This window comes from Pongo pygmaeus, chromosome 17 (assembly GCF_028885625.2).
Source record: "Pongo pygmaeus isolate AG05252 chromosome 17, NHGRI_mPonPyg2-v2.0_pri, whole genome shotgun sequence".
Lineage (NCBI taxonomy): Eukaryota > Metazoa > Chordata > Mammalia > Primates > Hominidae > Pongo > Pongo pygmaeus.
The window spans coordinates 68,089,644-68,115,867 of NC_072390.2; the positions used below are offsets into that span (position 1 = coordinate 68,089,644).

Here is a 26,224-nt window from a genome sequence, read left to right on the forward strand (position 1 = left end):
ATTCACAATAGCAAAGACTTGGAACCAACCCAAATGTCCAACAATGATAGACTGGATTAAGAAAATGTGGCACATATACACCATGGAATACTATGCAGCCATAAAAAACGATGAGTTCACGTCCTTTGTAGGGACATGGATGAAATTGGAAATCATCATTCTCAGTAAACTATCGCAAGAACAAAAAACCAAACACCGCATATTCTCACTCATAGGTGGGAATTGAACAATGAGAACACATGGACACAGGAAGGGGAACATCACACTCTGGGGACTGTTGTGGGGTGGGGGGAGGGGGGAGGGATAGCATTGGGAGATATACCTAATGCGAGATGACGAGTTGGTGGGTGCAGCGCACCAGCATGGCACATGTATACATATGTAACTTACCTGCACATTGCGCACATGTACCATAAAACCTAAAGTATAATAATAATAATAATAAAAAAAAAAAAAAAAGAAAAGGCTTATCTTTAGGATTTCCCATTTGAGGAACTAATTTAATATATTAATTTAATATATGACTGTGTCTAAATGCATCTGTATTATAGAGAACATAATAATTCTTTTCATATCAGGAGTCTTACCGTAAAAAATATATTGAGGCATAGAAAAATTTTTAAAAAAGCAAAAGTTTGTAATGTAATACAAAAATGTAAATACATTTCTTCCAACTTCATTACTTTATGTTTTTTTTCTCTGTTCTACTGGGATGCTTGTAAAGATCTTTATCCAGATGAGCTGTCATCTCTAATTTAGCTCGGCTTTATTTTCTGAGTAGAAACCTTATTTTTTATTCAAATTTCTCTACCTAGTAAAGCATCGGTTTACAATGAGCCATTTTTTTCACACCATTGAGATTATACAGCATATGGTCATGTAACTAATTTTGCCAATTTGTTCCAAAATACTGTCTCTTGCACTAGTTGGCATAGGTAAGTCACTAAGAGCTTTTATGAATGAATGACATTGAAAGTTTCCATGCCAGCTTGTCCTGTGTCCAAATGCAGAAGGACCTGATTTCATAGGCAACATAAGAATGTGCTTATTATTTTTCTGAATGTTATTAATATTTCTTGAATACTTACTAATGGAAGGCCCTGATCCAAGTACTTTGCCTTTACCTTTCATCCTTACAATACTACTATAATTTTCCCTAATTTACAGATGACAAAACTAAGTCAGAAAGAGTTCACAATAGGTAGTAAGCAGCAGAGCCAGACCACACAAGCTAGTAAATTCAGAGGCAAGATTCAATGTGGAAACATGTTTCTTTTATTCTGTGATAAGTGCCTTTAAAGGAAAATGCTTATAATTAAATATGAATTACTGGCCGGGCATGGTGGCTCACTCTTGTAATCCCAGCACTGTGGGAGGCTGAGGCGGGTGGATCACAAGGTCAGGAGATCGAAAGCATCCTGGCTAACATGGTGAAACCCACTCTTTACTAAAAATACCAAAGAATTAGCTGGGCGTGGTGGCGGGCGCCTGTAGTCCCAGCTACTCAGGAGGCTGAGGCAGGAGAACGGCGTGAACCCAGGAGGTGGAGCTTGCAGTGAGCTGAGATCGTGCCTCTGCACTCCAGCCTGGGTGACAAAGCGAGACTCTGTCTCAAAAATAAAATAAAACAAAATAAATAAAATAAATATAAAATAAATATGAATTACTGGTGGGCAGTAATTACACTTGTAATCCAAGAACTTTGGGAAGCTGAGGTGGGTAGATGACTTGAGGCCAGAAGTTCGAGAACAGTCTGGCCAACATGGTGAAATTCTGTCTCCAATAAAAATTAAAAAGTTAGCCAGGTATGGTGGTGCACACCTGTCACCCCAGCTACTCAGAAGGCTGAGGCAGGAGAATCACTTGAACCCAGGAGGCGGAGGTTGCAGTGAGCCTAGATCACACCACTGCATTCCAGCCTGGGCAATCGAGAGAGATTCTGTCTCAAAATAAATAAATAAATAAATAAATAAATAAGAATTATTTTGGTCTATAAATTGTGTGTACATGGCAGCATACATTTGCTGAGGGGAGGAATTGAAGTGCCTGTGCCTTTGGAGACTCATTGACAATTATGGGAACTTGATCTGTCCTACAAAATACCTCATCTCCATGAGTTTCAAGCCAACATCCTTCTCCATATTGAGGGAAGTTTCCAGCCCCACCTCTGATTGGCTTGAATGGACCTATTTATTTTAAATAATAAATTATTTGACATTTTGAAGAGAAAAGTGTTCTTTCACTTCTGCCTCATGAAACAAGAAGCGTCTTGGGAAGACAAATATAGAAAAGAACAATCGATATGGATTCTCTTCACTTTCACCTAGCCCTGGCATCTATTGTATCTATTTATCTCCAAATAATATGGAAATTGATAGTGAGAAGGAGGGAGTAGGAACTGATAACTAAAAATACTGTAGAAAAAATTCTCTACTCTCCTCCCTGACATGACAAGAATAGCCAGTGTGCTATCAGTGGAAAGTTAGAGAAGAAATGTGCACTGTAAAAAAATGTAGAAAAACTACCTCAATACCATTACAAAAGAACTTTTAGCAGAATTTTATTTTATTGCCTTACAATTCTTGTTTTGTTTTATTTATTTTTATTTTTTTGAGACAGAGTCTCACTCTCTTGCCCAGGGTGGAGTGCAGTGGCACAATCTCAGCTCACTGCAGCCTCCGCCTCCCAGGTTCAAGTGATTCTCCTGCCTCAACCTCTGGAGTAGCTGGGACTACATGAGTGTACCCACATGCCCGGCTAATTTTCATGTTTTTAATAGAGATAGAGTTTCACTGTATTGGCCAGGCTGGTCTCGAACTCCTGACCTCAAGTGATCCACCTGCCTCGGGCTCCCAAAGTGCTGGGATTACAGTGTAAGCCACCATGCCCAGCCTGCCTTTCAATTCTTAATACAGAAAACAGCCCTGATGCTTATAAAATTGTGGTAGCTACAAAAAGAAGAACACATATATGTCTATCCTCTTAAAGTTTTCTTGGCTTTCTAGAAATAAGAAGTTAAATGCCACTTGTAAACTCAAATGAAAGTGACATTTAAGGGTTGCATATCAGCTAGAACAGTACCTACAACAAAACACATGATAAATGTTACCTTCTCTTTCTTCCAAAATTCAATTATCTATCAAAAATTCAGTTAGTAATTGATATTATATTTGGATACTAATTGATCAAAAAGTGAGTGTAATATTATTAGAAACATATAGCATGACATGTCAGTATTACAATATTAAATATAAACTAGAAATGTTCTTTCATGTTTAAGAAGTGACTCGGCCGGGCGTAGTGGCTCACTCCTGTAATCCCAGCACTTTGGGAGGCCGAGGCGGGCGGATCACGAGGTCAGGAGTTCGAGACCAGCCTGACCAACATGGTGAAACCCCGTATCTACTAAAAATGCAAAAGTTAACTGGGTGTGGTGGTGGGCGCCTGTAGTCCCATCTACTTGGGAGGCTGAGGCAGCAGAATGGTGTGAACCCGGGAGACGAAGGTTGCAGTGAGCCAAGATCGCACCACTGCACTCCAGCCTGGGTGACAGAGCGAGACTCCATCTCAAAACAAAAAAAAAAAAAAAGAAGTGACTCAATATCACTTAATATTAAGACATTATTTCCAAACTTTGCTTTTAAAGGATAACGTTTTTGAAAGTTTGTGAAATTATATGATATAGAACATGTTATTTTATTCTTCAAATGGTACTTCAATTTAAAAAACTAAATTGTAATTTTTATGTTAATAATTATAATGTTTAGAATAGAATAAATAATAAATAATGCAAGTACAATTTATACTTTAACTTAAAAATAAATTTTCAAAACAAAACTTGGGACCAAACCCTGAATATGGAACCATTTTTATTGTTATTTATAAACTTTCTATTAATATATTTATTCAGCAACTATTTACTGAGTGTACACCATGTGCCTTCAACTCTTCCTGATACTGGTGATACAACATCAAAATGAATAAATATCTTTTTCCTTATTGGGGTTACATTCTGTATTTAATTTTAAAATCAGAATAAGAACCTCAAAAAATTAAATAACATTTTATAAATTGTGGAATATTTTTGAAAGAATATTTGCTGAGTCGATTCATGAAAAACAAGCAGATGAGCATTTTGTCAGAAACTAAATTGTCTGCAACCTTCATCAGGCACTAAGATCAGAAGTTCAAAATCAAAATAAAAAAAAAAAGATTGCATTTCGTGTTATTCCCAGAAAGGTCTAGGAACTATATAAGTAATATATATTTGCTCATTCAATCATTAATTCAGTAAATATTAATTGAATGTCAGTTTGGAAGATAAAAGATTAATCAGCGACACATCATGTCTTCATGATAATTACTATTTAGAAGATGAATTCAGAGTATGGCATAAATAAATTCATGGTTAGATGTAAGTACTCTATAGAAAGACATAGATTTTTTCCAAATTCTAGTAAAAGAAGGGGAAAGATGTCAAAAATGGCCCTTAGCAATTGTTATGCACATATGTGAATATACCAAAACCACTGAACTGTACACTTTAAATGGGCAAATTGTATGATGTTTTGATTATATCTTAATAAAGCTGTTCTTTACTTAAAAAAAAAAAAAATGGCCCTTAGGTTCTTGAAAATGCCTGAGAACTTTTCTATTAAACTCATCTATTTGTGAGGAACAAGGATAGGGACTACTCACTTTATAGATTAATATGTGTTAAAAATTTATTGAATGCTACTTCTATTCCTGTTACGGGGCAAAAAGCTTTATTTCATTTATTTTTCATCCCAGACACCTAGAGTAGTTCCTGACACATAAGAGCCATTCAATAAGTGGTTGTTTTTAAATTACTCACATGATAGAATATTCACTTTTTTGGTAGACTAAATATTATAAGTATTAAAAGAGAGCTGTGTATGTTCTTCCTTCTATAAAGGAGTAGTTAAATAAAAATGCAGGCAAGAAAAACAAAATACTGTCCCTAGAAAGTCTACAAAGAAAAATATACTGTTCCTTTGCTAATAGAATTGATTCATCAAGTGCTATTTGCAACCTGCTTGTATTTATCACATAAGGTTTAATTTTACGCAGCTAAAAGAACTGAGAAGTATTTCTTCTTTTCACTTTTTAAGAGCTAATAAAGATTGCATTACAGGGATTAAGAAGCCTGGGTGACCATTAGAATGACACATTTTATCATAAAATTATGCAGATTCTGAAATGCACAATATCTTAAGCCTTTAAAACTACTCTAAGAAATCTCCTGTGTGTTTTTATTGGTGTCTCTGGGAAAGTTATCACAAGAGGGCTGTAATTAAATGGTGGTGTTTGGTATCACTGCCTGCGTTCTCTTGCGTAACAGTTTTGGGGGCTCCCTACATAGGTAAGTCAACTGGCTTTCCAAATGAAAAAAAAATAGACAAATACAGTTATTTTTCATCTCTCCAAAAATTTTTGAAGTACTACCTAGGTTAACCTACCTAATTATCATTATAAACAATATAAAAAAACCCACACTCTCATTTTACTAGACAGGTGGTATTTTTCTTTCAAGATTTTGGGATTAACTGTGACAATTTGTTTGATTCCTTTTAGTGCCAAGTGCCCCGCCTCAGAACGTCTCCCTGGAAGTGGTCAATTCAAGAGTAAGTTGGCTAAGTGTTCACTACTCCATTACCTATCATGATTACCTATCATGTATAACCTTCACTCACCCAACTGCCATCTTGAGTACAGGATAGTGGCTTCCATGTGTAGAAATGTTCTGGAACAACACAGCAAGTGACATTGATCCCACATCCTCTTCCATCAGACTTATTTAAGTAAACTAAATGAAATATTTGTCTACTTCTAAACAAATATTTTGATTTACAAATATTAAACAAACATTGATTTTGTAAATGTTTTAGTGGTCAAAGGCTATTCCATAAGGAAACAAAAACATCTGCTTCATCTATATTCAGCAATCTATCATATAGCTATGATGATGTGCTAGATGAGGAAACTGAAATAATTAGGAGAAAGAAAGACTGTTTCCTAACGCATTACTTAGAATTGAATATTTCATCATCATCCCCATTCTTCCTTTATAAATGTAGTCATTGAAGGCCATTCTTGAACTTCAATACAGTTAAATTTATGTAGCGATGTTACCTAGTTGTTAGTACTTTCTTGGCCTGGAATGTTGCTATGACTTCCAAAAGAGCTCAACTTAGGCTAGTATTGCTGAAGTAGCCTAATGCCAGAAGTCAGTTTTCTAGAAACATGTCATTATTTCAAGTGACTCAGGGTTGGAAATAAGCCAAGGCCACCTAGTAGAGTATAACAAATGAGGATTCGCTTGGTTTGACCCTGTCACCACCTAGCCACTATGCCTGGACCTCTGGTTAGTTACTTCTCACGTGAGGAAATTGGCCTAAATGATTTCTAAGCTCTGGGAGACAGCAGAGAAATGATACGGGTCTTAGAAAAAGTCATACTCTGGGTTTTAATTCTAGCTTTCTCTTTTCATAACTATTTGGTCTTAGTAAAGTTTTCAACCTTAGCAAACCTCTTTCTATGTCTAAGTATCATAAGAATTACTATCTTCCTTATTGACTTATCACGAGACAGTAATAGTAAAATGTATGCGATGAATCTGACTTGATAGTGATTCCTTCATTCCATGTGCAAATGCCTTGTCATATTTTGTAAAAAATCTATGATGAAGCCATATCTTGTGATGTTAATTGGATTTGTCTTAGTCAAATGAATTTATCTTTTGAAGCAAGTGAATGCGTTATTCTCTTGTACTTTTAGGCAATATATTGCATAAGAACTATTAAAGCAAACATAAAATTAGAAGAAAATAACTAAACTTAGTGGAAAAAATGAGCTAAAGGAAAATAATCAAAAGTTAACATAACCTTACAAATGACATTTTTTTTCTGCAACAACACTGCTTTATAGATGTGCCACTTAAATTAAGAGATTGCCAAGTCAAAGTCAAGTAGATTTTTACAATTACTGTATGTTGTTAATGAATGAAATTTGGAAAACATATTGTAGTGTCTCTTGTTTAACAATTCATCATTATTAGAATCCTCACTCACTTTATATTTTTCCTCCAGGACAGAATATAGAAATTGATATACAAGCTATTTTGTGTTTGTGTGTTCATACCCTTTAAGATTGTACTCCAGGAAAAGATGAATGTTTTCATCTGAAATGTGTATAAGGCATTACTGAATTACCCTGGATGCTAACCGTATTTGAATATGGATGTACTTTACTGAAGAGAGAATTCCTGGATTGAAAAATTGACTATATATATATTTTATATATATATATATATAATATATATATATACACACACATATATATACACATATACACACACACAAATATCACAGCTTGTACTCTTCTCTAATTTGCTTGCTTGCAGCAAGCAAATACAAATACTTCTGCTTCTATCCTCTTGTAGTTGATATCTGGAACATTGCACTGCTGGAAAGTTTAAATTGTTCATTTGCTTTTCAGAATGAAAATCGTATGCCCAGGCATTGGAAAGTCACACTCCCTCTCTCTTTTCCTCTCTCTGATCTTATTTCATAGCTTCTAAGAAATTATGAATTATAAATTTTTATCTTGGACTGTTTTCAAGAGAGAAGAAACTGGATGATCAAAACACCACTTTTTGCATTCTCAGTGTATTGATTCAGACAAAGGCAAATGTAATATTCTATTTTGATATTTGTCTTTTCTTTGAAAAAGATGAAAAGTTTTAAAATATATTAATATTTAACCCTGACTCTTACCATTTCAAGGAGCAAACTGTATTTTAAAAGAAACATTCTAGTTGAATAAATAATGTGTTCTTTTTTAATACTAACAGAATTCCAAGGTGTTTTTATTTTTTTTTATTTTTTAGAGACAAGGTCTTGCTTTGTTGCCCAGGTTGGAGTGCAGTGACACAACCATGACTTACTGCTATCTTGAACTCTTAGGCTCAAGTGATCCTCTTGACTCAGACTCTAGCATAGCTGGTACTACAGCCATGCAACCACCATGACTGGCTAATTTATTTTTGTGTTTTTTGAAAGACAGGGTCTCATTATGTACCCTAGGCTGGTATCAAAGTCCTGACCTCAAGCTATCCTCCCACCTTGGCCTCACAAAGTGCTGAGATTACAGGCATGAGTGACCATGCTCAATTCATGAATTTTTTACGTAATTTATTTTACTTGGGATTTTAAGATGGAAGAGAACACACTTTGAAAACTTATTCTGTATCATATTTGTAAATATAGAGCACAATTGATTTTTTTATTGATAGTAAATGAAATAACTTGGTGCAACTGACATTTTTGCAGAAAGATTATTAGGATCTCTGTACATAAAACTGAGGGGTTGTTATAAGACATATGATCACAGTCTAGGTACTTGTTAAGGTTTTGGTCACCCATAAGCCAATTGGACCCAGAAATCATGTTCCATAATAATTAAGCAGAGAAGTTTTACACATCTAGATAATGGAAACAAGAACAAAATTCTCTTACTGTATCATTCTTGAAAACCCAGTATGGTAGAATATTTTTACAAAGCTGTAATAGCAGAACAGATTAGATTCCTTTTCTACAAGCTAACTATGAACAAATTTTTTTTGTTGTAGTAATGACTTGACTTACACATGTTACATGTCAGGTAAAACTGGGTCATAATGAGATGGTTATTTCTCATACTAAAATTTTGTTACAAGAAATAGTATCTTTTCCAGAAAAAGATAATGGTTTATGAAATGGACTTTAAAATGTTACATTTTATTAGGAAAACTTTTTATAAGAATAATTTCCTTAAGAATTTAATTTGAAATTCAATTATTATTCAATTATTATTGATTCAATTATTATTTATTTCAAATACATACTACAACTTAATTAGTTGGCTAGAACATAAAGGATATATTTACAGAATGCAGAGAGCTAATGTTGGGGCACAAATATTAATACTTCCCTATGTTTCAATCTAAAAGTTCTGATGGGTAATAATGTTCAGAGGATGATAGAATTCAAGTTGCTTAGGTCCTTTTATTAACTCTTCGAACCTGTGAAAAGTCACATGCCTCAGTTTTATTTATTCAACACTTACTCTGTACCTGTTTTAAGGTCATACATAATAAGGAATGTGATCTAGAATTTACCTTCATGCAGCTCACCGTTGGGTAGGAAAATGTCAAAGAACGTTCACTTTTCCTCTAGCCACTTTAATCTGTTGAACCTTTCAAAGTTGACATTATTTTCTCATTGATAAAATGAGAGGGCTGGATAGAGAATCTCTAAAATCTCTTGTGGCTTCAAACATCTGTCCCTGTGTTTCTAACCATTATACCTTTTCTCAACCATTTCACCATTAAAGAATTAGCGAACACACAAATCAATTTCTGTATACCAGTCAACTCACTAGTTCAGATATATATTGACTGAGCACTATAGAGTGATTGCAAGGAATGAAATATTAACTCCCCTTTCCCCCAAAAAACCCAGTATATTATGAAGCATAGATCATTGTTCAGATTTAGATTTTTAAATGCAAATTGATGGATTCCTCTGATTATATCACCTCACACCTCTCTGCTGTTGAAATCCTTATTTTTGAACACCAGATGCATCTATGTGAATGTCTTTTTGTTGCATTCCTAAAAGCTGGTACTCAGTCACTCACAATCTGATAGTGTACATGGTGCCTTCAAAGCAACCGAAGAAAAAGTTTCTAGTGCCTTCCTACGTCTTAAAGTGTCTCACTCTCCCTTGTTTCAGCACAACTTGGCATGCTTAAATAACTCAAGCCTGAGTTCAGCAATCATATGATTTCCTTTATGCACAAACTATACAGTAGGAGAACAGCAAGTTCCTACTCTGCAAAGCAAACTGATCATTTCTAACAGATATTTTAACATTCTTTGTGTGTGTTTGTGTGTAACAAGACAGAGGAAACCTAAGTATATTATGGGATAACTGCAGAAGGACATGCTTTTGAGGATGTGGTGCAAATTATTGGATTTTGATTGAAGTCTCTATACCCTGTCATTGGGCTAGTGATGCTTCTCTTATTAGCCAAGTCCATAGCCAAGTGGATGGCTGAGTGAGTCGTTTGCATATGACTCCTAGTGGGAAGGGAGGAGATGGGGAAAAGCTGGAGGCATGGAAAAAATGTGAGTTATGATATTAAATTGCAGATCCTCTGTGTTTGGGGTATGCATGTGTGTGTATTCAGTTTTGTTTTGTTTTTTCTGAAATTGGGGTCATCTTCTCTTGGTTATTCAGAAGGGATTTCAGTTCACACTCCTCCCTGCTGCGTGACAATCTCTCTGAAAACATACTTTTCGAAAAGGGGTCTGGACCCACTTCTCTGCTTTCACCATTCTTCTAGTCAATGTTCATTTCTCTCCTGTATGTTGTATGGAGTCATAGGCCTCAGGCAGCCCATGGAAAAACATACTTCTTCATGTCTCCCTAAGTCCTTTATAAAATACACTTCGGCTGCTGAGTTCCTGGACCCAGAGCTCTGAGCCCTCTCCTCACAAATGTAGTAAGTTTAAAAAATGGATTTAGTGAAGAGAAAGAGGATATATAGGAGACTGCAGATGATTGTATTTATTTAAAGATAAACTAGAACCAGCATTTGCTTATTACTGAACAATTTAAATACAACAATGTTGACTCTCACAAGCTTAACACTGACACTTGTCCTCAATCATAACACAGAGCATTTCTGCCTGAGCATGGTATTTGCCCTAGTTATCCATCCATTTAATTCAAGTAGGTGTAGATCTCTTATATTTATTTTAGTTATTGATTCCTTCATCAATTCATTACATGGTGATTTTTCAGCATAGATAATGTCCAGGGGCCTATGATTGAAAGTTTTAGGAAGGGTGGGGGGTAGGAGCATAATTGTAAGGAAGGCAATATTTCCTGGAGGCTCTTACAGTCTACTCTTTCTGTTTAGAATTTGTAGGAAAGACTAGACTGGATATAAATTATTATATCACATTAGACTCAGATAATTTTTAAGAATCTGTGAGACTCCCTTAAGGATAAGCCTGTGTTTGGTCTATAATTTAGGTAGAATTCATCTTCAGATCTTTTCCATCCTGTCTTTTTACTAAATAGATCCTTTTTTATTGTGGTAAAACATACTTTATATAAAATTCACCATTTTTTAATTTAATTTTTAAAATTAAATACAAATTTAAGCATTTGTAAATGTGCAGTTTAAATGTGGTAAGTACATTCACATTGTTGTACATCTATCACGAGCTTCCATCTCTAGAATATTTTCCATCTTCCCAAACTAAAACTAAGTATCTATTCACCAGTAAGTCCCCATTTCCCCACACAGTCATAGATGTTTGAAGCCACAAGAGATTTTAGACATTCTGTATCCAGCCCTCTCATTTTATCAATGAGAAAATAATGTCAACTTTGAAAGGCTGCAACAGATTAAATGTGGCTAGATGAAAAGTGAACGTTCTTTCACATGTTTTCTTACCCAACTGTGAGCTCCATGAAGGCAAATTCTGGATCACATTCCCTATGTGGGAATGTGAGAGGAAATGGGGAATTATTAGTGAATAGATACTAAGTTTTAGTTTGGGAAGATGAGTTCTACCCAATTACAGAATCCCTGGCAACCACTATTTTACCTTTTGTATCCCAACTTACTTTATAAATGAGCAAAGAAACCAATTCATAAAAAAATTAATTTCCCTTTTGCTTCATTTAATTGAGAAATAAAACAGTTTTCCAATTTTAGATCCCCATTCTTATAGAGAAATGAAAAATTTAATGAATCAGTGGTCAAGAATACAGACAGATGCTTTAATTGGCTAGGAAGAGATGCCTCACTTCCCATTATTGTCAGGGCTTTCAGAATACTTCTGTTCCAAAATTCCACATTTATAAATTGTTTTTAGAAAATCTGCTGAAAAAGCCAACTGTCATATTTAATGAGAGGAAACCAGAAACATAAACATAGGATTGTCCCAAGGAAACTGTAAAAGACATAATTTTGTCTCATATTCCATCAGAATTTAGACCAGAGCTCCTGACCAGTTGCTAAATTGATTTTTAGACTTTTTTTTGAAGTTCCAAAAACTCAACAGTTTACGTCTTTTTTCAGTGAAAGTACAGTCAGTGAATAAAGATCAACCATGAATTAGAGGAATAATAAAATAGTAAATTAATGGATAACTAGTTTTTAAACAACATAAATGCATCATTCCAACTTAAATGTTTTCAGTAATTAAGTTGAGTAAAAGAATACTCTGCAAATTTGCAAATTCAAAGCATATCTTTGTATTACACTATCACTCATTTTCTCAGAGCAGCTCTTCCTAAAGTCTATTTGAGAGGATACTTACCTTTTTTTTTAGAAATGGAGTCTCGCTCTGTCACCCAGGCTGCAGTGCAGTGGTGTGAACTCAGCTCACTGTAACCTCTGCCTTCTGGGTTCAAGCAATTCTTCTGCCTCAGCCTCCTGAGTAGCTGGGACTACAGGCGTGTGCCACCATGCCTGGCTAATTTTTTATTTTTATTTTTTAGTAGAGACGGGGTTTCACCATATTGTCCAGGCTGATCTTGAATTCCTGACCTTGTGATACGCCCACCTCGGCCTCCCAAAATGCTAAGATTACAGGAGCGACCCACCACGGCCGACCTATGGTACTTTCCCAAGAAACAAGGTTGCTGTGGCTTAAAAAATTGTGAGAAATATGTGAGGTTTCCTATTGGAGATATTAAAGGCTATGAGAAGTACTTGTTTAACTCAGCTTTTTTACCAATTGTTTTTTCTACAAAAACATTTTAGACGAAATATGACCTTTAAAACTCTGTCGAAGTTACTTAATGTGATTATAACATTACAAATGAGAAAAATGTACTCCATAAATTGAAGAACCTCATCTTCCTCCAAAAATACCTTCTTATATCAATTAATTTAAAATAATAATATATATTAAGTGAAAAAATAAATTTATGGAAAGCAGAAGTGAATCAAGGAATAGTTACAAAGGACATTTGTGCGTAACTAGAATAGGATATTGAGAATCTTCTATGACATCTGTTAGAAGATTTGAATAAGTTAGAGACATGATTAAATCTCCATGTCAATATGAACTTTTATTAATATAAATAGGACTTAGGAAAACATTTTCTAGACTTTTCTCATCTTTCATATTTCATATATGTAAAATACATCATTTTTCTGTTGTGTTTTGAGAATGTTATATTTTACTCTTTTCCAATTTATTATAGTCACTGCCATTGAGTATACTTGCACAAAGGATTTTGGCAAAAAGAGATTATATGATACAATACCATTCTCTTTTGAGTTCTGGCCTCACTTTAATATCACCTTCTAATTTATACTTCATCACACACATTTCTAATGGCTCCATTTCTGCTTGTCTCTGAAGGCAAAGCTCACTTTAGCCTTTCCATGAAGTTTAATGAGATTTCCCTCAAGTCATACATTTTTGAAAAGTGGGAGGTTTAATAATGGGCTTAAATTAAATGAACCTAGGTCTAGTGATAAGGTCTCTGATTTTAATTTAGTTCGTGGAAGTTTCCCTTATAGTTGGAATAGTTGATTAGTTAGAAGACATGAATAAGTTCAGCCCTACCAGTAGGTAAAAGGAGTTGCCAACTATGTGATTTGATTTTAAAGATGTTAAACCATTCACCCATGTGCAAAAACTTTATTCAGTAGTATAGTTTTAAATATTATTTATATTATAAAACAACTTTTAAAATGCAAGCACTTTATTGAAAGATTTAACACATTAACATGAGCTATTGTAGTCAATATTCTAGACACACATTCAATGAATACCTAATTATAACTGTAATAATGGCAGTAACCTTTTCCAAAGGTATTTTGTGCCTGGCAATGTGCTAAGCAATGAAAGCAGTATTTCATTTATTGCTTTTAATAATCCTATAAGATATTATAAAACTAATTCTGAAATACCAACTTTGAACTGTGCTTGTTGCTGGAAAGGCTATAACAAAAGCAATCAAATGCCTTCTTTTCTAGAGCTTATATTCTAATACATGGAAATAGACTTATAAACAAATTAATAAACAATTGACACAAGGGAGTGGTAAGTTCTGTGAAGAAAATCAAGAACAGTCATGCGATAGAATTTGAGGACCTCATTTAAATCAGATTGTCAGGGAAGGAACTTTTAAGGAGATGAGCTGAGGCGTGAATAGAAAAGGATCAGCTTTGTGCACACTCAGAGTAACACAGTTCAAGTGATGCCAACAACTACGGCAAAAGCACTAAGGAGGGAACTATCTTTGCATGACTGTGAAGCTGAAATGAGAATAGAATAGAGACGGATTGCTGGGTTGGGGCCAGATCTGGCAGGGCTTTGTAGGGTGTGGTAAAAGTTGGGATTTCATTCTGTGGACAACCAAAAGCATTTTGAAAGGAGAGTAATCAGATTCACCTTTTTTAATAATTACACTGACTACTGTGGGAAAATTATCAGGGGGTGGAACATAGAGGAAGCAGGAAGACCAGTTCAGAGACAACAAAGTGCTTCATGTGAGATCATGTAGCAGGAACCTAGGAGTCATAGGAGGTGATGGAGAGGGAAGTAGAAACAGTCGGGGTCTGTGTTGGATCTAGAGCCAACAAAATTGGTTAATGGATTATAGGGCAGGAGGAAGAGCAAGATCAAGGATATAGAGTAGATTTTTGGCTATAAAATGTAAGCAGGTTGTAGAGCTACTTAATGAGATATAAGATTTGGTTTAGGGGACAATCACCTTTGGACATTTTGAATTTGAGATAGCTATTAAATATACAATTAGGAATGTCAATCATGTAGTCAATTTGGTATATGAAACTAGAGTTCTGATGACAGGTCATGTCAGGAGATATAAATTTAGGAGTCATTGTCATATTGATAACACTTAAAGAGAGACTACAGTTAGAAAAAATATGGCAGAAACTTGGAATACTTAACATTTAGAGATTGGGAAGATGAGGAGGAGGAATATGACAGGGATAAAAAGAGGAAGGGTGATTTCACAGATGTCATGGTGAGGAAGAATGTTTCCAAAAGATGGGAGCTGTTAACTATGTCATATACTAATGAGAGATACAGTAAATCATGTCAGTAAGGTGACCACTGCGGGAAGGGGATATGACATTGGATAGAGAGTATGAAGAGATTAATTAGAGTGACTGTAGATTATATTTGTGAGGAGTTTTGCTCTGAAGTGGAGTGAAGAGATAGATAGTGTCTTTAGGAGGTGGTAGGCTTGAAGGAGGTGTTATTGTTTGTTTCATTTATTTATTTTTGTTGTTTCATTTTTGAACATGAGAGATAACCACAAATTTTAGAAATAAAGCATTAAAAAGGGAAACATCAACGATGCAGAAGAGAGAATAGAAAATTGCCAGAATGCAATCCTTTGAGGAGGCAAGAACACACAGGATCCAGTATACAAATGGATGGGCACAGACAATTGAATCTTGGTAAGTTGAGCAAAGGCAGAGAGAACAGGTCTGGATGCTGATACATTAGTCAATTTGAGCTGCAGAGACAATAAATGTAAGTAAAGGTCATCAGAGTGTGAAGGCTTGGAGGAACAAGTATTGAGGATTTCAAAACAGGGAAAAAGGTGGGAAATGGTTATCTCAGATTGTAGAAAAGAAGTCATACTATACATGACATTATGATTGCTGAGTACCGTGGACTGACCATTTGAGACTGGTTGTCATGAATTTAAAGTGAAACTAACCAACACAATCATGTTTGTTTTTCTCCCCATGGTTGATTGCTCAGTTGCTGGCTTGGGGTAGGCAGATAGCTGGGTTTTATTCAGTTTGATGTTTTTCCAGGGAAGAATGGGTCAGGGGGATTAATAGTTTTTGCAAAGGAGTGATTAAAAAGGAAACCCATGGATCTAAGCTACCTATGGAAGAAAAAAATGGGCATGGGGCAGAGTGGTGATGGATAACAGAAAAGTAGTAAGGTCAGTGGGCTGCATTATTATCCCAGTTTTACAGAGAGAACACTGAGGCTTAGATGAGATAGTATGCCCCAGTGTCACACAGAGAAGGGCTGAGTAGCAGCACAGGGACTTGAGCCCCAGCCAGGGCTATTGGTCATTTGGACACAATGTTTCAGATAGGGCCCAATGCTAAGCGAAGGGATGCAAATCAGAATACAAAAATAAGCCTTGCATTCAAGTGGCTTAAGTTCTCAGTGGGAATTTTTCCTAGACAAAGGCAAGGTCTACATCACCAGCTAGGAGACATCAGAACTGTTGGTGGAAACTGAAAGTTTTGGTTCTAAAATGTGCTGAGAAAGGAGGAGCTAGAAGAGGAATCAAAAGAACACATTTCCCTGACTTTTCGGTTTTTCCTGTAGTGAACCTACGCGGAAGATTCTGTACCTCAAGCTATGTATTTCTCCCCATGGGACCTAAAAAACACATCAGCGGGACAGCAGTTTTTTAAGGGAGCACAACTGATACCTCAATAAAATTTAGTAGACAAGCTTAAAAACTTAGGGTATTTTTTAATGTAATTCTGACTTTTCTTCAATTCCAAGTTATATATTTGTTATTAAAAGTTTTAAATGGGAAAATTGAGATCACTGAAAAGGGCCTTGCCTCATCCCTCAAGGGTTGTTGGCCAAAAAAACAAACAAACAAAACAAAAAACAAACAAAAAAACCCACCTCTAATTATTTAGCAACAGAGTTCTGCAACCATTAGGAAATTTGTATTAAATTCAGAGAAAATGCAAGTCATAAAACTGGGCATACATTTTATAATCAGTCATTATTAACTTAAATAGTAAATAAAACTAAACCAAATATATATTAGTTAAGTATAGAATAGATGTTGTCAGATAATAGTGTAACTGTGTGTGTGTATATATATGTGTGTGTGTATATATATATATATGTATATTTTTTTTTTTTGAGGCAGAGTCTTGCTCTGTCACCCAGGGTGGAGTGCAGCGGTGTGATCTTGGCTCAATGCAACCTCTGCCTCCCGGGTGCAAGTGATTCTTCTGCCTCAGCCTCCCGAGTAGCTGGAATACAGGTGCGTGCCAACACCCTGGCTCATTTTTTGTATTTTTAATAGAGATGGGGTTTCACCATGTTAGCTAGGAAGGTCTCAATCTCCTGACCTCATGATCTGCCCACCTCGGCCTCCCATAGTGCTGGGATTACAGGTGTGAGCCACTGTGTCTGGCCAGTCTGAGTATATTTTAAGATATAACTTCTTTAGGTACTAAACTGAATCTGATATATTTTCATCTTGAAGTTATTTTAGTTTAACCTCATCAAATGTCCACCAGTATCATGCAATCTTAATATATATACTCAATAACACTCAACAATGAAACCCACTTATTTCATTTATTAAGTTGTTCTTTCACATAGAAAATGATAGCCTCCATTAGTTTTCCAAAGCCGTTCAAAACATTACTCAGTCTACTGGAAAACTCCATGTAAAACTGACAGAATCTAAGAGCATCATCTTCATGTTTCCCTAGCATTTTGTATAAAGTGTATGTTGCATACAAATGGATTTGTCAGATACCTTGAGAAGTATGTTAATAGTAGAAAAAGAAAGTATTAAGGAACAATTCTGTATCTTCAGAAAATTAACTTAAGAACATATTATGTATCTAATCTTAATGCAACTGGTGAAAATTACCATGTCTTCTACAAATAACTTTGTCCCAGGGTAAACAGTAAGAAATTCCATTTTCTTTTTTTTGTAGTAACGCAAGGTCCTCCTATCTAAACATTTCTCATCTTTCAGAGGAGTCTACTTGACAGACCATTTTGTGTTTTAGCTGAGAGGCAGTAGCTATTAACTAGATTGCTGTCTATTTTATTTTTATATGGATAAAGTTGAAGAGACTCACACAAAAGGGATTTATATGTGAAGAAATACCTTATACTAACTTTAAACAAAATTGATGTCTTTTTAAAATACGAAGCTGACTGTAGATTTTTATCTTTTATGCATAGCTAAATCTAAATGTTGCAAATAATATATATTTCCATGTCCATGACTACAGTATCAATATGTATTTCTCTAGAGATGCCTATATTTCAATATTTCCAAGTTGGGTTTTGTTTTCTTATACTTCAAAGACAGGAAAATACATTTGTGTTTCTTTTTAACGCCAACACAGATAATTCCCTTGATGAAACCAAATATAATGGCATTTAAAGAGAACGTTGTTAGTAAAAAATAAAAAATAAAAAATAAAAAATCCAGATGCTCTCTTAATTTGGAAGGTTTATCAGAGAAAAAGCAATGAAGAATTTAACGGTTATTTCTATTACAGTCTTGGATTATTTCTTTCATGTGTTTATTCATTAATTAATTTGTTTAATGATAAATATTCATTGAATATATGCTCTGTAGGAGTCACTTTCTAAACACTTCAGCTCCGTAAGAGTCCTCCAAATTATTTGTCAGCCAAAAAACCTCAGCACTTCCATGAATGTCAGCAATCAGTGAGCAACCGGCATATGATAACACCTGGGCTTGAGTAGAGTTTCTGCTCTTCCATGGGGAATTAACTTCTCTACCTATGATAAAGGTAGCAGACACTTTCCCCTTGTCTGTCATTTAGAGAAGGTTGGGCATTTTCTGACTATACTTAACTTTGATAATACTCAAGGATTTCGGGGTTTATGAGATAAGAGGTCTACGAAGCTGAACCTTGGAGAAAGGAAAAGTTGAGGGGCCCCAATTAAAGTTCTCAAACTTTAAGGAACATAACAATACCTTAAACCAGTTACTTGTTTAAAACGCCAAAGATTTTTCCCTATTCCCCTAACACACACTCTTCTAGTGCATTATTAGTTGCAGTGTTATCTGACCTTTCTTCTATACTTAACTAATTTATGTTCAATTGTTTTATTTTTCTTTATTATTTAAATTAATGATGCTTGGTTGAAAATGTATGTCTAGCATTATGACTTGCGTTTTCTCTGAGTATAGTATACATTTCCTAATGGTTCCAGACCATTGTTGCTACTTCTGATTCAGTAGGTCTTTAAGCCAGAAACTTTGTGTCTTCAAATAGCAGTCCAAATAGTATAAAGGGAGATGATCTACAGATCCCACTATAATAAAGTCTAATTAAATAAAAGGTTTCCACACTTTTGTAATGGAATAAAATCTTTTAAAAACAAAGATTTATGTGACATCCTGGTATAATATGCAAAGGCAAAGCTATGCAAAAAACACAGATTGGTCTCCTTGGAATGAGGGTAATTGTGTACTGGAGCCAGGTTGTACTGTCTTGCAAGAATCAATTGTTAATGTTTTAAGAATTTTGTGAGCCCTATGTTAAACACAGCAATTATTAAAAATTCAATTACATAGCCTTATAATTAAACATATTATATTAAAGGCAAATGTATCACATATGTTACACGTAACAGTTCCTCATTCTTTTACTACATTTTACTATTATCTATGCCCTTTAGGTTATTCGTATCGTATCTGTGGGGTGAAAATACACATCTCCTCCTGGCTCTGTTTTCAGTGACATTATGCTGGCAGCTTGAAACTGGCCTTCTTGGGTGTATTTGCACCACAGAACTCAGCAAATGCTACAAATTAAAGATTTTTTTCACTTACGGAGCCAGATTTTGAACATTTAATAGTTTACTTCTAGGGAAGGGCAGATGCTAGGAGTGCCAGTTTCTAAGCATCTCTCTCAATTCCCTCTGTAGGCTCTAGGACACAACAGGAAAAAAAACGTAGTTTAAAGAAAGGAAAAAGCTGACTTAATTATGTTGTGGCTGTGAACATGCAAAGGTAAAAAGAAGAAATCAAAAGGAAGGTCAAATTCTTTAGCATGAACATATACATCTTACAAATCGATTATGAGACTATGAGCCTTTACTTTTTTCCAATTCCTTGGACAAATAGCAATAAATTAGATCCAAATCATTATTCTACCTGGCTATCTTGTTTTGCAAGCTGCTTTACATGAAGATCATTACAAAGATGAGGCTATATAATCTGTGTATAAGTATCTCCAGATTACATCTTTATTGTTTAGCTCAGAAAATGGTTCTTCCATCTTCATTGTTGTTGATGAATGAGAGACACCTCTGCACCTTCTGTGAAATGCAAGTGATCATCTTGCACAACAGTACCACATTTAGCATTTACTTTGGCAAATTTAATTATAGACGTTTATCCTGCTTACTCTCTATAAGTTATGCTTTTATCTGTAACACTAACATATAATTTGCTATACCCCCAAAGTAGAATTACACAGTGCCTTTAATAATATCTTTGCAATGAATATAAATAATTTCATTAGTGATGGATTATTTCAGCCTTTCAAAAATGAAATGAGTAGAATTTTTTAATGTTTGTTAGAAAACAAAGTTCTCCTTCTTTAAGGGACTCCAACGTATCATTTTAAATAATAATGTGTGTAGTCTTGTGTCTATCATTCAGCTATTTATTCATGAATTTAATTTTCTTGATTCATTTAGTCAACAGCTATTATGTACCTATTGTTTAAAAATTAGATACTGATATTCCTTAAGAGGCCTTATTTTTGAATAATCCGAAATTTAAATCATCAAAGTAAGGTGTCTGAATTGTAGTATAATAAGCTAAATAGACCAGTTAGTAATTTTTTCCCTTACTTTGAATTATATGTAAAGGGAGCAAATGCTTGCCTTAAGAATTTTCACTTAAAAGTTATAAAGTATTTACAAATTCTATATATGGAGATTCAATTTAGAATACTAGATGAAAAGTGTGTTTCAATCATTCACCTGTATGATTGATTTTTCTCTATAGTTGATAGTAAATTCAGTGATTTTTTTGGAAGTATGTATGTGAAGGAAGGATGTAAGTCTGTGACATCATGCAGTTTGAAGTCTACTTTTCCTTGGGGTGTTATGCAGATATGTAGATTTGCCTATTATTTTCTTTAATAAAATCAGTGTATTTTTTTTTCTGAGAGTATTTTCCAGGAATGTAGTCTTGATCTTAGAATTGATTTTTTCCTCCAGACTGAGGAGGACACACATGTCAAGAAGTTTCCTTTGGGATACGACTTGACAGAGGGACACACAACAGGAGTCGGAGGTTACAATAAGAAAATATACTTACTCTGTGACATGTGGGTCTTGTAAGGAACTGACATTGATGGGAAGTGATGCTCTTTAGCCAAAGGAAGAAGTATCTATCATGCTGTCACATCAGATTCGGTTCAGACTAAGCAAACATTTGTGTTATGGTACTATTCTAGGGAAATATATTTCTGAATGTGCTCTTGGCTCTTTAGATGAAAAGTCATAAATGATCGTAAAGTACATAAAACAGTACCTGTCATAATAAGCAAATGATAAAATAAATTTATGCTTATTATAACTATCAACATCTGTATGTGTAAAATAGATAATAAAGCAAGTGTCTGAACAATGCAGCACATACTATCTTCACCTAATGCAAGCAATCAGCTATCCTTTGCCTGTCTTTGCAGAAGATTGTGACCAATGATATAATGGGTTTGAGGAGGCTGTTTTTATGACTAATTCATAAATAAGTTAATCTAGACTTATTTCAGTTCTGGGTTTTACATTTGATGACTCATTTCCAGAGCCCAGAAAATAATATTTAAGGGAGTATTAATTGGATTGAAACTTTTAACTGTGTGGGTCTTACACAAATTCTATTTAATCCTCAGTGTGTTAGATTAATTTTCCAGTATTAACAATTTTAATTCCTTCTACCTTTATCAGTCTTCAGCCTCTTCTTATCGCATGCACAACAGAAAAACAGAATCACCAAAAATGTATCTTTAGACTGTAATTCTTATTTTGCTGACTCAAAATATGCGCCAAAAGAATGATAAAATTCTGATTTTCCAATAGTTCATTTGATGTTTGAGTCCTTTTACATCATCTTCAAGCTCATGCTTGAACTTTTCTAATGACAGGGATATTTTTGTCTTTAAGCAACCATTTTTGTCTTATGTAGGACTAACTTTCAGAAATTTATATTCAAAGTTCTGTCCCTCTATAAAGTCTGCTCATTTGTCATAATTGTTTCCCCTGGGACTATAAATAAATCTCATGAGTTTAGTGACTTTCTCTTGAGGCATGACTTTTAATATTTGGGGATGTCTGTCAAGGGCCCCCCTCCCCCTTCTCTCCACCAATGCTTCTCTTCTCCAAGTAAAATATTCTTAGTTTCTACAAATATTTCTCTTTGCTTGTCAGCTCCCTACTTGACTTGTCATCCTCCTCTGCATAGTTGCAAATGTCATGTGACTATTAGACATCCCTTAAGGGTACCTTTCTCATCTTAAACACAGCATTATTATTCAGATATGCCACAATCACATTGATGTTGTGGATGGTCACATTATCTTATGGACTTATTATGGATCTGATTTTCCATGAAAACCTATAAGTATTTCATGAATGATGCTGACAAACTGCATGTCTTTCATTCTCTTCATGCCAGGCTCTGTCTGACTCACACGCAAGACCTCTTCATGTATCTTTGTTACATTTTATCTTACACTAACCCAACTGCTACAACCTCTCAGGGTACCTTGTGTCTTCATGCACTTATTCAACATCAGTAAATGGAGGTTAGTTGTACACCTGGAATGTGTCTGGCTAAATCAAAAATGCAAATTCTGTGGCTCAATTATTTAACACACCATTCCAGCAATCTTCTCTACCACTTTATTTCATCCACCATACCCAGGCCATATTTTAATCTTGTTTTCTTCTCCTCAAAGGGACTTTCACTAAAAACCTTAAACTTCAAAACCATCCTATATGACAGCCCCTTTGTTCATCTGAATCTCTAATATCTCCACTCTCAATAAACTGATTAGCTGATAAGCCTCATAAACACTTTCAACTTGCTCCTTTCTTTTTCTTTTTTCCACGTGTTATTTTTCTTATTTTCTCACTCTCCTTTTAAAACTGGACCTTGCGGTTGATCAAGCGACTAACCATATTCTGCACCCTCAAGATTTATTTTATTTTATTTTTGCTTTTATACTATCATCATTTATCTCATATAGTCCTGATGAACTGCCTTGCCTGTTCTTAAGATCAAGCTAATCAGTGCTAGGGGAGAAAATCCTATAATGGCTGAAAAGCATAGATATGAATGACCCTTAAAAAGTCACTAAACCTTTCTTCATGTTGATGTTCTCCAGTTCTTTACATGTGTCATCATATCAGTTATTAATCCAATTCACCTGTAGTGTCCTCCATATTTCTTTATGTAACTCACAAAAATAATTCAAATATTCTGCTTCACACCAAAATCCACATTTTTTTGCCTATATCCAAAAGGTCAAATAATATGCAGGGATAGATCTAGCTCATTTTTGTTCAAACTAAAATCATATCAAGAAACAGTTTTCAGTCTTTCTATACATTTTTTCCCTAGAATATTTGAAGTCGATTTATTTAGGTAATTATTCCAGGTTTCCTTTTCATCTTATTTCCTGAAGTTTCAAGGTCAATATATTTATCATATTTTCATTCAAAGCCATAACAAAAATGAGTGATAAACAGAAAAATGATTTTCCTGCTTGACTTCCTGTTTATTCTGCTGAACTATAATCTAATTTTACTTAAAACTCTTCCAAGTTACCTTTGTGAATAATTCACCAAGCATGTGAACCACTGCTTATATAACTTCATGATTGTTATAAACACCTTTTTTATGTGGCATAATTCAGGGCTTGAACCAAAAGTGAGATACAGGAATGAAGCAAATATGTTTCTCATTCTTTCTCATCTCAAAATGTATTGGCCAGGCCAGGTACAGTGGCTCAAGCCTGTAATCCTAGCACTTTGGGAGGCCGAGTTGGGTGGATCACCTGCAGTCAGGAGTTTTATATCAGGCTGGCCAACATGGTGAAACCCCGTCACTACTAAAAATACAAAAATTAGGACCAGGCGCAGTGGCTCATGCCTGTAATCCCAGCACTTTGGGAGGCCGAGGCAGGCAGATCACCTGAGGTCAGGAGTTCGAGACCAGCCTGACCAACATGGAGAAACCCAATCTCTACTAAAAATACAAAATTAGCTGGGCATGGTGGTGCATGCCTGTAATCCCAGCTACTCTGGAGGCTGAGGCAGGAGAATCACTTGAACCCAGGAGGCGGAGGTTGCAGTGAACTGAGATCACGCCATCGCACTCTAGCCTAGGCAACAAGAGTGAAACTCCATCTCAAAATAAAATGAAATAAAAAATACAAAAATTAATGGCCGAATAGGAACAGCTCCGGTCTACAGCTCCCAGTGTGAGTGACGCAGAAGACGGATGATTTCTGCATTTCCATCTGAGGTACCGTGTTCATCTCACTAGGGAGTGCCAGACAGTGGGTGCAGGTCAGTGGGTGAGCGCACCATGCGCCAGTTGAAGCAGGGGCGAGGAATTGCCTCACTCGGGAAGCTCAAGGGGTCAGGGAGTTCCCTTTCCAGAGGTGACAGACGGCACCTGGAAAATCGGGCCACTCCCACCTGAATACTGTGCTTTTCCGACGGGCTTAGGAAATGGTGCACCAGGAGATTATAGCCCGCACCTGGCTCAGAGGGTCCTACGCCCACGGAGTCTTGCTGATTGCTAGCACAGCAGTCTGAGATCAAACAGCAAGTCTGCAGCGAGGCTGGGGGAGGGGCGCCCGCCATTGCCCAGGCTCGCTTAGGTAAACAAAGCAGCCTGGAAGCTTGAACTCCGTGGAGCCCACCACAGCTCAAGGAGGCCTGCTTGCCTCTGTAGGCTCCACCTCTGGGGGCAGGGCACAGACAAACGAAAAGACAGCAGTAACCACTGCAGACTTAAATGTCCCTGTCTGACAGCTTTGAGGAGAGCAGTGGTTCTCCTAGCATGCAGCTGGAGATCTGAGAACCTGCAGACTGCCTCCTCAAGTGGGTCCCTGACGGCTGACCCCCGAGCAGCCTAACTGGGTGGCACCGCCCAGCAGGGGCAGACTGACACCTCACACGGCCGGCTGGGTACTCCAACAGACCTGCAGCTGAGGGTCCTGTCTGTTAGAAGTAAAACTAACAAACAGAAAGGACATCCACACCAAAAACCCATCTGTACATCACCATCATCAAAGACCAAAAGTAGATAAAACCACAAAGATGGGGAAAAAACAGAGCAGAAAAACTGGAAACTCTAAAAAGCAGAGTGCCTCTCCTCCTCCAAAGGAACGCAGTTCCTCACCAGCAACGGAACAAAGCTGGATGGAGAATGACTTTGAAGAGATGAGAGAAGAAGGCTTCAGACGATCAAATTACTCTGAGCTATGGGAGGATATTCAAACCAAAGGCAAAGAAGTTGAAAACTTTGAAAAAAATTTAGAAGAATGTATAACTAGAATAACCAATACAGAGAAGTGCTTAAAGGAGCTGATGGAGCTGAAAACCAAGGCTCGAGAACTACGTGAAGAATGCAGAAGTCTCAGGAACCGATATGATCAAATGGAAGAAAGGGTATCAGCCATGGAAGATGAGATGAATGAAATGAAGCGAGAAGGGAAGTTTAGAGAAAAAACAATAAAAAGAAATTAGCAAAGCATCCAAGAAATGTGGGACTATGTGAAAAGACCAAATCTACGTCTGATTGGTGTACCTGAAAGTGACGAGGAGAATGGAACCAAGTTGGAAAACACTCTGCAGGATATTATCCAGGAGAACTTCCCCAATCTAGCAAGGCAGGCCAACATTCAGATTCAGGAAATACAGAGAATGCCACAAAGATACTCCTCGAGAAGAGCAACTCCAAGACACATAATTGTCAGATTCACCAAAGTTGAAATGAAGGAAAAAATGTTAAGGGCAGCCAGACAGAAAGGTCGGGTGACCCTCAAAGGGAAGCCCATCAGACTAACAGCGGATCTCTCTGCAGAAACCCTACAAGCCAGAAGAGAGTGGGGGCCAATATTCAACATTCTTAAGAAAAGAATTTTCAACCCAGAATTTCATATCCAGCCAAACTAAGCTTCATAAGTGAAGGAGAAATAAAATACTTTACAGACAAGCAAATGCTAACAGATTTTGTCACCACCAGGCCTGCCCTAAAAGAGCTCCTGAAGGAAGCGCTAAACATGGAAAGGCACAACCGGTACCAGCCACTGCAAAATCATGCCAAAATGTAAAGACCATTGAGAC

At 35.9% G+C, this 26,224-nt stretch overlaps 1 protein-coding gene across 5 annotated transcripts in view; it reads left to right on the top strand.

Moving 5' to 3' along the window:
* The window catches only part of DCC (DCC netrin 1 receptor), a 1,213,980-nt gene that overhangs the window by 886,297 nt on the left and 301,459 nt on the right, over nucleotides 1-26,224 (top strand). For all 5 annotated transcript variants that reach the window (XM_063653694.1, XM_054461350.2, XM_063653695.1 and 2 more), the window contains exon 12: nucleotides 5,596-5,645. In XM_063653694.1, coding sequence (XP_063509764.1) covers nucleotides 5,596-5,645 — 50 coding nt within the window. The remainder of the gene's footprint in view (nucleotides 1-5,595; nucleotides 5,646-26,224) is intronic.